The 12,301-nt window shown below is 33.9% G+C and overlaps 1 protein-coding gene across 1 annotated transcript; it reads left to right on the top strand.

The window, feature by feature from the left end:
- The first annotated feature begins 346 nt into the window (after positions 1 to 346).
- On the top strand, positions 347 to 4,957 carry LOC131040636 (uncharacterized). The gene is made up of 11 exons (XM_057973591.2): positions 347 to 649; positions 743 to 836; positions 1,426 to 1,439; positions 1,541 to 1,765; positions 2,814 to 2,885; positions 3,011 to 3,097; positions 3,183 to 3,221; positions 3,325 to 3,423; positions 4,348 to 4,519; positions 4,631 to 4,740; positions 4,835 to 4,957. Exons 1-11 carry the CDS (start codon positions 407 to 409, stop codon positions 4,955 to 4,957), a joined length of 1,278 nt encoding a protein of 425 aa, XP_057829574.2. The 5' UTR covers positions 347 to 406.
- The last annotated feature ends 7,344 nt before the right edge of the window (positions 4,958 to 12,301 follow it).

Below are 12,301 nucleotides of genomic sequence, written 5' to 3'. Positions count from 1 at the left end.
TAAAACTAAGTCAAACAAAAAATCAAAACAAACCCCTCCAAATACAAAATTCCTCAGAAATGAGAAGTCAAGAAAAATACCAATTTTTATAAAGAAATCAGACCCAAAAAATTCAAGGAAACACAAAACTAATAGAGAAAACTGAGTGATGGTAGTTTTCAGCTCTACAATATTATAAAGCTTTAATCTCTTTGACCATGATACTTGTGATGTATCCTTCCCTTTTACTCCACTCACTAGACTTCAAATCATTCTAAACTGCATGTGGCAACTTGAAACTGCAAGTTGCTCATTCCACAAACCAAGTTGAGTAGATATGGTCAAACTAGTCTATAAAAATGCACTGGTTTCAGTGCCCCTTATCTCTATCATTCTTGAAGAGATTGTCTGGTATTCATCTGTACCAATGACAACTTCATTGAGTGGATGCAAGGTGATGCATGGGAGCTTGAGACCCAAAAAATTTGAGTACCTATTTTTGTTACTAGCATTCACAAGTCTTTTGCTTTTGCCAAGTTCTGAGCAACATGATTGTTGTGAGAGAGAGAAATCATATGTTGAAGATGCAGATCTGTTTACAATTTCCTATGAGGACTCTTTTAAAATGGTCAAGAATTTACTTCACAACATATCTTATAAGCTTATGGAGGTAAGCTATTGTCTGATCTATCTGCTCTTCATTGAAATTATATAAATTACTTTAGACATATCACTGATTTTCTTTTTTCCATGGATGTTACAGAAAGACAGCAATGTTTCTGCCTTTAACCGGTGTAAGAACACTAGAAGTTTCCACATTCCCTTGAATAACTATACCACAGACAGCACAATTTCAGGTATTGGAAATTTCTTTCTTGAAAATAATCGATTAAACTGTTTGTGTCTATTTAAATATCAAATAGTTGGTATGAATTTTTTCATAGTTCATATAGTATTCGAAAAGTTGCTTCTTGAATCAGCTCTGTATGTTTTTAAATTAATGTTGTGGATCACTGAATGTGATTTGAAAGAGCCTCTTTGATAATAGATCACAGTTAACTCTGTATGTTCTTGAACTGAACATGATCCAAAACAGTCTTCCTGATGACATATCACTGAGTGTGATTTGAATGTTGATTCAAAAACATACACAATATTTTGGATCACTGAATGTTAAAACAGAGACTCCTTGATGATAGATCACACTGAACTCTGTATGTTCCTGAATTAACATTCCGGAACACTGAATATGATCCACAACAGAGCCTTCCTGATGATATATCACTAGTGTGATGTGAAATGCTGATTCAAAAACATACACAATTGATTTCAGATAATTGTAACCTCCAAACAGTCAAAATAATTACATGTCTTATTATGTATAAGAGTGTTAAAGAATTGTCATGTTGAACTAATAAAAATGGTTTGTTTTTTTTGGTGTTTCAGTGGCATATTTTGAGGTGGGTTTGCTACAAATTTGAGATATGTGAGAGCAACAGGTAATGAATTCATGAAAACAGATTAATGAAACATACTGAATATTTTGACCTGTAAATTCCAGTTGTTGGGGATCTTGTACAAGATGAAAGGAGTGACCACAGATTACATATCATCTCCCTGTGCACTAAAGTATATAAGGCAGGGTAAAATTAAGCCCATAAATGCCTCAGATCCTGCCCAATCATCATCGTATGAGGGAGTTTTCACGTCGTTAAATCCTAGCAGTGAGACAACTCGTTGCACCAATATTAACTTTGATTCTACTTTTGATCCAGGGCCTCTCAAGGTGATCAGAAAATCAGTCACAACAGTATAAGTAAATTTTCATAAGAATTTTTTTTTCTAATCAAGTAATCTATTTACTAATTTAGCCTCTAGGTTTCTCAAAATTCAGAGTTTTTAGTAGTGAGTAATAGCAAATCACTAATTCAATAAGTGTTAAGAGAATTAGTAGTGATAAATTTTTACTCTATAATAATTGGTTAGATTGCAGATAAAGTTTAGAGTTTTATAATTAATGTTTATTTAAAAATTTAACAGTTTTATGGAGATAAGTCTTCCCCTCAAAAAAAATGTCAGAACGTCTCTGAGACTTGGGGATTTGGGGAAACATCTTCTCGCAGCACCACCACCTCTGTCACCTCTGTCGGGATGCCGCTGGGTCGTTTGCTATATGGCACATGTATTGCAACCTTTAACTTCATGAAAACTACTTTGTCTTTCATTGGGCACCCACATAAGTGTTACATTACAGATTTTGCCTTAAAAATTTCAATTCAGCTCAATTTATATATCAACACAACCCACCACTCCTCCGCTGTCCCCTCACTGTCTTCAAATTTAAACCCTTGGTCCCATCTACTGAACCCGTCCCCCATCCTCACGTCCCATTAGAAAACTCCATAGAACTATGATTTTAATAAGAATAGATTGTCTCTGTCAATATTGACCCATTTTGAATGGTCAACTGAAATCTGCTGCCATTTTTGTGTGAATGACTAGCTCTTCCCCTTTGACAGAGGTGCCTTTCCAGTCAATGCCGACCTTTTTCTGAGTGCTCAATTATGTGACCCTCCAGCCATTTTTTTCAAATTATTAGGTGAAAAATAAACCTTCCCCAGTGCTCCTGGACAGGTGAATTTATACTTTTTGAGCACTTCTAAGCAGGATACATCTCAACAGTTAAGGAAGGGGTCTGTGAACTAGAAAGATTCATTTGAAGTATTAGTATATATATTGTAGTCAATGTACTCGTTATATGAAATTTCAATCTTTCTACAATCAGTTTTGAAAATGATTTTTATTTTAATGGGACTTGCCATGGTTTCATGCAGAGAGCCGAATGGATAAAATATATAGCAACCTTTTTCAACTGCGAGAAAAGGGCCACATATGTTTACAATAAGGTAAGCATACATAACTTCCATATTTTATTTTTTTTGGTTGGTATAACTTCCATATTTTTAATTTATGATTAATATATGTTGACTTCATGTACATCAATTGTTTATAAACCAGTCTATTTCTCCAGATTAAAGACAATTACAATTGCCTGAAGAAACAAGCATCCAATGCCACAAAGAAAAAGCCCAATGTTGCATGGCTTTCATATTATCAAGTAAGTTAGAACACAATTTTGTGTAGATTTTATTTTCCTATATTTGTGATTACTAAGCCCATTTCCTCTGTAAACCTTATCTCAGGGCATTTGGTCTTTTTCTGGGGCAACTTATAAATTACAGGCAAGCTAATTTTTAGAATTCTTTTTAATGTCCATTAATGATGCCTATCTTGGCAACCTAAAAAGTTTATTCTGTTGAGATATCTAACAGTAAAGTGCTGCAGTATATTTTAGATGCTGGAGGTATAGCCTTGAATCCACCCGAGAGTACATTCAATATGTCTAAGCAGAAAGATGTGCAATTGTTTCACAGCTATCTTGAGGTACAAATATATGGCACCTATATCTACATAATCTATTGAAAAAAAATAGAGGATTATCTATTGAATGATAAGTTTTGTGTAATAGAAGCTGATTGAAATTGTCTTTGGTCCTCCACTGCATATGAAGTCCATACTCTCAAAATTCCTTGTTCAGTAGGAGTTTTTGGACAGACTCGATGCAGTTTACCCTTCAAAATTTTACTGTGTTCTTCGTTTATTAATCATGATCTTTTGTGGAGGCTAGCAAAGTTTCAATGGAGGAATGGAGTTTATTAGCTTGGGTTACTTGATTCCATAGTCTAATCATGCTCTTCAAACTAAAACCTTTTAATATGTACTTTGATTTTGGTAAGAAAATATGATTAGAGTTCTAATCATCCATGTCTTTTTTTATGAGCATAATATTCTACAATAAAAAGAAAAGAGATAACATAGTTCAGAAATTTAAGTGAAGTTTGAAATTCTTTATGACATTAATATAATGTTGTTAATGGTATAGTGCTTCAGTTAAATCGTGGTATTGTTATTATTATCACCAAAGTTCAAATCTCTATTAGACTGTTAAAGTCACGGAGTTTGGATCTTGATTGCATTGTTATATCTGTCCGTTTGAAACCCTAGAATGGTTGTTGCCGCCTAAGTTCAAACCCCCACTTGACTACTGCATTCACATATCTAATGTACCCTCCCAGAGGCATTGAGCTTTGAGATCTGAACTTCTAATGCTAATGCAGGTATTAAGGTCAAGAGAGGACCTCTACCATTGTGAGGCCAATCTAAATAATCTCACTTGAACATATAAAAGAATAGTCAAATCATTTTAATTGTAAACTTTGAAATTCTTAAATATCATTTGAATGAATAAATTTTCTTCTCCATTTTTTACTAAAAATAATTTTCTTCCTTTAACTGTTTTTAATTCAGAGATTGGAGGTGTTGATAGACGAAACTTATGCTCCTATTCCTAAGGATTACACTTTAAACAGCTTCCTAAATGCTGCACTAATCAATTCATCTCAAACAGCAAGCTTTGCATTCTTAAAACACAAAGCACTCTGGAGATATGATAAAAGAGTTGGGAATACATATGGACTGGGTAAAACTTCAATCATCATCCTTCCATTTTATTGCTTTCATTATTTTTAACACTCTTAAATTTCATGGTTTAAGTTTACATGTTCTAAAGCAATTTCAACTTGCTATGCAGATTGGTTTGAAGGAGCCATTGCACAGCCACAAGTCGTGCTATGGGATTTAATTCAAGCTTTTAATAGATCTGATTATTACATCACTGTTTACTTTAGAAACGTTGCAAAGGTGAGATCATTTTGTACATTTACTTTGATGACTCAAAAAAAAATTTCAAATGTTTTCTTCTTTATAATAGTGCCTGTACTTTGAACTTTGGCAGGGGGAGAGCATGGTAAATACAAGTAAGTTGAATTGTTCACACACCATAAAAACTCCCTTACAACCAGAGATTATTCCTTGCCATCTGACAGTTCCACTTGATCTCACTCAAATACTTAGCTAGATAACTTCAGCAAAAATAAAGTAAATTGGCTTTAAACTTGCCAATAAAACACCTAGTTTACTGAAAGATAATATGTAAGCTATAATTGTCTTGACCAATAAATGTTAGTGATTTTTATTTTCTTTTCATTAGCTTTTGTATATAGTTGGTTTTTCTTGTAAAATATAGAATCAGTTGATCTCTTTGAGAATAATAAGACGAAAACAACGTTATTTGTAGAATCTATGAAATGTTCATTGGTTAAGTATGGATTTTTTTTGAAAAAAGGCTTGTTCTTCATATGAGTTAGGTTTCGGTTTTAATTCAAAGTTTTTTGAAAAGGTTTAGATTCAAATTTCTATGATTGTAATGATTCTTTTTGTTTCATCATTTGTTTCTTGTTAGGTCTTTTATGGGTGTAAGGTATGTCTCTTCATAAGTTTTTTGTCTCTTGTTGTAGTTTATGTTTTTTCTTAGTGTTCAAGGTTTCAAGGTCCTTTTCAAATCCTCTTCCTGTTTATAGCTCCAACCAAAAGCATTTATCTAATAAAAAACAATCATTATAAGGACTTCAATTTCAAATTATATTAATATATTATGATATTATTTCTTCTTATATTAAACTTAAGTTTGGATTTTTACATTTGCAAAAACTTGGATTGTATTGTTGACAATCCAATGCTTGGAAGAGCATTTTAAATTAATAATCATAGAAATGTTTCTTTATTAATTAAAGTTTGTGTAATTAAACAATGGGTGAGATTATAATTTAGAACCTCATTTTTATGAGGGGAACGTAATATTCAATGTCACTATAGAATACAATCATGCATTAGTTATAAAAATCATTAATCTATTTCTTAAGGACAAATGATCAATTTAATAATTTTAAAAAAATTTAAAAAATTAATCAGTCATAAATATATTATTTTTTAAAGAAAACTAGTTTTGAAGGGATCAAAAACTATGTACATTAGAGCAACTCAAAGTGAACACAACCACCTCCTAGATGAGAGAGTAAGACACAATTGTAGCTAATCTATCAAGCACAAACCAACACAACTACATCTAAGATGCATGAAACAAAAGAGTACCAAACAATATAACCTAAACAATTTCAAATACAAACATATTCAATTTCACATCCTTCACTCAATTGTGAGATTAGGAGATAATTTTGGTAAGACCTCTTTTCCACCTCTATACAATTGTCCATGAAATATTATCTTCCAAGTTTTTTGATTTGGGAGAAGCAAGGGAGGATTCCCCCTCAAAGGGCCCATCCATGGGCACAATAGAAACAAAGGAACATTTAGCTAAAGTAACCAAACATCGAACAATTGCCTTAAGAGTACCTATAGAAGCAAAGGCAAAGCCTATTAATGTGTTTTGTATGCACATACAACTTCAAATAAAATTCACAAACAACTTTACCTATCTTGAAAGAAAACTAGATTTTAGAGCAAAATTTAATCATCTTAGGGCTTCGAATGTTAGGTTTTGAATTAGAGGATAACTCAATAATTCAACATGAATAATGTTTTAGGAGGATCATTTATGGTTTGAGAGCCTCTAAACTAAGTTGAATTCTTAGAAGATATATGAATCTTCAACAAAATTTCATCTGTATTGCACTAGATCACAAGTTATTTCAAAGGATTTATACACATTATTGATAACTTGATCAATTCCTCTAAAAATTTACTAAAAGACTTAAAGGCACTAACTTATGATTCACCGAGATTATTCATAACTACACATAAATGGTGCTAATCTTCAAAGGGAACTTCTTGATTTAAGAAAGAGATTAAAATCCATCAGGAAAGCAATGGTGCAGTATATTGATATTTTAAAATATTGAAAGAAATTTACAAGCCATACGAGATTTACAATAGGCATGTGACTCAATTAGCATCAAAATTATAATTCTTGTAAGCATGGAAAAATAATATTACTAATCTAGGTCAAAGGAAACCATGAAGGAAACTAATTAATGACAATTCTTCATTAATAGCTCCATGGTTATCAAAGAAGTCCAATTGCCATTGAAATACAATAACAATGGCCCTTTTAAAATAACAAGGCATCAAAAGTTAGTTACAATCCAATGGAAAAGATCAAATCCAGACAAATAAGCAACTACAATTTGAAATGGATGAGAATATGTCAAAAGTATCAACACATTTAATTTGAAAGGTAGAATATTCTCCAAATTTTGCATCCTTGAAAGGTAGCATGTCTTGAATAAAGGAAAATTAACATAGAATGAAGTAAGTTCAAGGTGAGAATCCTATGAAACTAGTTGATTACGAGAAATTGCACCAAGATGGGAAACCAAAAGAGGGTCTTAAGATGACACTTTTTTTTTTCTGAAATTAGGAAAGTTTCATCTTGGATGAGAAGATGAAGATAGTTACACTCAAAATTTGAAGATGCTACAAAAACAAGAGATGTAATGCTCTAAATCTACTTTCTAAACTACTATGTTTTTTTCAAAAAATGGTTGAGATTAAGGGATTTGAAAAGGAGGAGCACACAAAATGGTGCTATTTTTTTCAAAAAAACATAACATAGTGTTTGGGGTGCTCCCCCTAAAATGTTAACTTTTTTTAGTATTTCAAAAATTGTTCCAATGAGAAATTAGCTAACACTGTGTAGTTTATGCTGGATTTTCTGGCTAATTTTTTAATGTATATGATTTTTTAACTAATTTTTGAAGTGGGGACATCTTGAAAAAAAAAATTGAGTGTGCTCCCCCCTAAAATTTTTGAGAACTAATCAAAAAAATTATTTTTTTCAATACATCTAGAATGGAGTCTAGTTTCTAGAAATGTAATTTGCTTCAAAATTTGATGAATGAGTAAAAAAATATACCCAAATACAAAATGTTAGTTTTTAACGAAGACAGACACACTAACAAAAGAAATTAAAGATGGAAACCTTAACATACTCAAAACGTTAAAAAAAAATTATACGATTAGATAGCTAAGAGATAGCTTAACATTGTCATTGCATTTTTTAACATTTGCATTGAAACACATGCAAACCTGATGGAGAGCATGCCCAAAAATGTGTGAAATATTTTTACTATTTCAAAAAAACACGGTTTTGTCATGAAATGGTTGTCCAACCCTTTGGGTTGGATGCTTAAGACAAATCCAACAATTTTGCAATGCACATAAAAACACTTGCACCAAATAATGCATGTGTGTTATTTGAATGCATTTTCAAAACACTAGCGCCAAATAATGTGCACACATTATGATAATACACTGACATAACACTAGTGCCAAATAATGCTAGTGCATTATTGTCTAGATTGGATCAATTCTCTTTCTTTGTCTCTCCCTCCCACTCTTATTAAGGCTTAGAGTTTAGGGTTTACAATTGATGATGGGTAGTTGAGGTTTTACCTTCACTCCCTCCCTATCACCTTCCCTCTCTATCGATACTTCCCTTTATCTCTTCCTCTATTCTCTCTCACCTCTCTCTCCCCTCTCTAGATCGATCCCACCCTCTCTACCTCATCTTCTCTCCTTACCCCATCTTTATTCATGCATCCCTCTCTCTCTATTATTCTCTCTCCCTCTCTTATTGTTTCTTTCTCCTCTCTCTCCATTCTCTCACTCACTACCTCTCCCCCCACACACTCTCTCTCCTCCCTCTCTAGGTGTCTCCATCACCTTTTATCCCCACCTCTCTCTATCCCCTGCTATCTATCTCACCCCTCTCTCCCCCCCTTTAGGTCTCTCATCTCTTTATCTATCCCCTCTCTAGTTCTCTCTCTCCCTCCACCCTTGCCCCTCTCCCTTTATGAACTCTCTCCTTCTCTTATCTATCTCCCCTCACCTCTCTATCTCCTTCCCTAGGTCTCTCGCTCCCTCCATGTCTACCTCTCCCTCCATCCCTTCTTACTCCTATCTATCTTTTTGTTCTTTTGTCTCTTCTCTACTCCCTTCCTCCCCTTCTAGATTGCTCCCCCATTTTCTTCCTCTCTCCCTCTCTATCTTCCCCTCCCTCTTTACCCATCTCTCTCCCTCCCTTCACTCACTTTTATTGTATCTCACCATTGTTTAGGTCATCACTTTTCCCTCCCACCCTCTCTAGGTTTCTCCCTCTCCAAATATCTACCTCTCCATCCATGTCTCATTACCCATTTCTCTTTATCTCTCTCTATCTATCTCACCCCTCTCTCTCCCCATCTAGGTCTCTACCTCCTCCCCCCCTCTAGGTCTCTCACCTCTCTAGTTCTCTCCCTCCCTCTCTACCTCTCTATCCCTCCCCCCTTACCCCTCTCCCTTTATAAACTCTCTCCTTCTCTTCTCTTTCTCCCCTCACCTCTCTATCTCCTTCCCTAGGTCTCTCACTCCCTCCATGTCTACCCCTTCCTATTCCTCCCTCTCTCTCTTTCTTCTTTTTTCTCTCTTATTCTCCCTGCCTCCCCTCTCTAGGTTGTTTCCTCTCCCTCTAATTTATATGGTTTAGGATTTAGAGTACATAATTTTAGGGTTTAGGGAGTAGGGCGTAGGATATAGAGTTTAGAGTATAGGGTATAGGGTATAGGGCATATAGTTTAGGGTTACAAGTACTGATTATAGGGTTGAGGATGTATGGTTTAGGGTTGATGGTATAGGGTATCTAGGGTTGATTTTTAGGGTTTAGGATTTATGGTATAGGGTATTTAGGGTTGAGTTTTATGGTTTAGGATATTCAGTTTAGAGTTTAGGGTATCAATATAGAGTTTAGGGTTTACAATTAAGGGTCTAGGGTTTACTGTTGAGGGCATTTGTGTGTGTATCTCTATCACTCATTCCTTTTCCTTCTCTCTTTTTCTCTCTTTCTCTCTATATCCCTTTCTTTCTCTCTTTCTCTTTTTTTGTTCTCTCTCTTTTTTCTTTCCCAATTTGTTAAGAGTTTAAAATTTTCAATAGAGGTTATAACATGTTAGCCTGGAATTGCAAACATGTTTTAACATGTGTGCATTATACCATGCACAAAAAAATGGTAAAAGGAGGCATGTGACCCAGCATTCAATCTCACATACTCTGATATTCTTTGGATCTTGTGTATTATCCAACAAATAAATGTTTTTTTATGGTGTTGACATCACGTACAAGCATATTCACTAATACATTTGGGGTCAAATTTCGACGGAGGTTTCCGATGAACAACGAGCATTGTGTGAAAATTTGATTTTTTTTTTTTTAAATATGCCCGTGTTCGTCGGAATTCCGACGACATCGGGCATTTTATTTAAAAAAAAACACAACGCATTTTCATTTTGATCGAAGCAATTCGAAGCAAGTGGCAACCGTCTTGCCTCCCTGCCCCCCCGTCGAAGCGATCTTTGCACAAGCAAGGTAAGGGCAACTAATTTTTTTCCGCAATGATATTGAGACTGGTTTTTTTTTGTGAATTAATCCATTTTGCGAATTAATCACATGTCGTGTGTATGCTACCCCATTTTGCGATTTTTGTTATTGGAGCATTTGCAACTAATTTCTGACAAAAAACCCCCTTCGATTATGCTTTGATGGATGTCCATACCTTGTTCCAAAGCTCCTATTTTGGCACACATAGGGAGGATGTTGGCAAACATTGCAGAGAAACGTTTTTAACAAAATACAACAGTTATGGATCATGAAACCCTTGACCCAATAGACACTGCACATGCAAAGCTCGAAATGAGTTAATAAAATGTTTTTGAACCAAATACTTAACAATATTTAGACATGACAGTAACGAGGATTTTTACAAAAACAACTCTTAATCATACAATAAATATACATACCAGTTTGTATATTTATCAGACACGGGCTACCAGTTACATAGTTGAAAATATAACAATCAATGGGAAACAGGGTAACAAACTTTTACTTTTCAAACCTTGAAACAAAATGAGAATAATGAAAAGATACACATAAATATCCATTGTAACTGAAACCAATGCCTTTCATTCACTATTCAACGAGTCATCGACTTCCTTACCAAACTATCATGGAATGTCCAAATTTCTTCCTCATCCAAGAAGCAAGAACCCTAACTATCGTGTGTCATAGCCAGAGCTCGAGATATTGTAAATGAATTTCGATGGGATGATAAAAAAAAGTTAAGTATAATATATTCCCATTTTCTAGTGACATAAAGTGACCCATTCTTTTAATGCCTTTAGAAAGTGTTTCAAGCCCAAAGTCTTTTACACACTATATTCAATGTCGTTAGAAAACTACTAGGCAACAATTCTCTTAGCCAATGATCAAAACCATATAACATATGCTCACATATTCAAATAGTATCACCAAATTTGATATTCTATGCAATATAAACATAGACTGGAGTAAACATATGAATGATGAGTCTTACTAATAAGACCCTTTTCCAAGTACATATTAAATTTTATCTTTTTCAGCCTATATCATATGGTAATGTATCCTTTTTCAAACCATGTAATTGTATTTGCATATGATCACTATATTTTTTTATAGCAACCAAAGTCAATGAAGATACATGCTAAGAGATGATTGTTCACTGATGTCATTGTAATGTGAATCCTGTAGTGTTCTTTTTTCATTGTTCTACTGTGCCTCTCAAGCTGCACCAACATAGTTTTATTTAATGGCTTTGTTTTGATAGTGATTTCTCCATGGCTTCCACTGTCTTTTTCTTGGCACATTCAATGCATTGTCATCTATCACTACTATTTATTGTCCTTTTTACCTTTATTGAGGTTGTTCTCATACATGTCATTCACTTTGTCTATGAGTATATCTCAACCAATTCACTGTTGTAAGTAGAAATAAAAGATTAGTCTCATCTCTTTTACTATTTAGACCTTCATAGTAATCTTTGCAATATATCATTTCCTTCCAATTATATGGAATAATGATTTTCTTTTTATGGAATGTGATGAAGGCTTGAGTGTGTCTTCTTGAACAAAAAGAGGACTTAGAGAAAGTAGATTCACATAAGGATAGGTGGATTTTCCTAAAGATGAAGGGATAAGACTTAACAAAAAGAGGACCTAGGATGATGACAAGGAGGATTCATTTAAGGATATGGCATATTCACCTAAGGGATAGTGTATTCTCCCAAGAATATGGAAAAATTATTGATTGGTGGAATGACATACTAGATCAAGGAATGATACAAGGGTAGATTCACCTAAATATAGGGTAAATTCAGCTATAAGGGTACCCATGAGATTGTGGTACTGAGTACCTATCTATGGATGGTGTATCTGGATACAAGTATGATGAAACCATGCTTGTGTATGATGAAACAAAGTCCAGATCTCTATTATAGGTCCAACATAATCTCTATTATTTGAGACACCATTTTATTAGCATATCCAATTAGGGTAATTTA

The sequence above is a fragment of the Cryptomeria japonica genome, chromosome 1 (assembly GCF_030272615.1).
Source record: "Cryptomeria japonica chromosome 1, Sugi_1.0, whole genome shotgun sequence".
Lineage (NCBI taxonomy): Eukaryota > Viridiplantae > Streptophyta > Pinopsida > Cupressales > Cupressaceae > Cryptomeria > Cryptomeria japonica.
The sequence above is the reverse complement of the archived record's forward strand: the minus strand, read 5'-3'. Positions and strand labels throughout refer to the sequence as shown.

Coding starts and splice junctions, on each gene's coding strand:
- LOC131040636 (XM_057973591.2), top strand. CDS start 407: ATGACAACTTCATTGAGTGGATGCAAGGTGATGCATGGGAGCTTGAGA. Junction 650..742: donor TATCTTATAAGCTTATGGAG/GTAAGCTATTGT, acceptor TGGATGTTACAG/AAAGACAGCAATGTTTCTGC. Junction 3,424..4,347: donor TGTTTCACAGCTATCTTGAG/GTACAAATATAT, acceptor TTTTTAATTCAG/AGATTGGAGGTGTTGATAGA.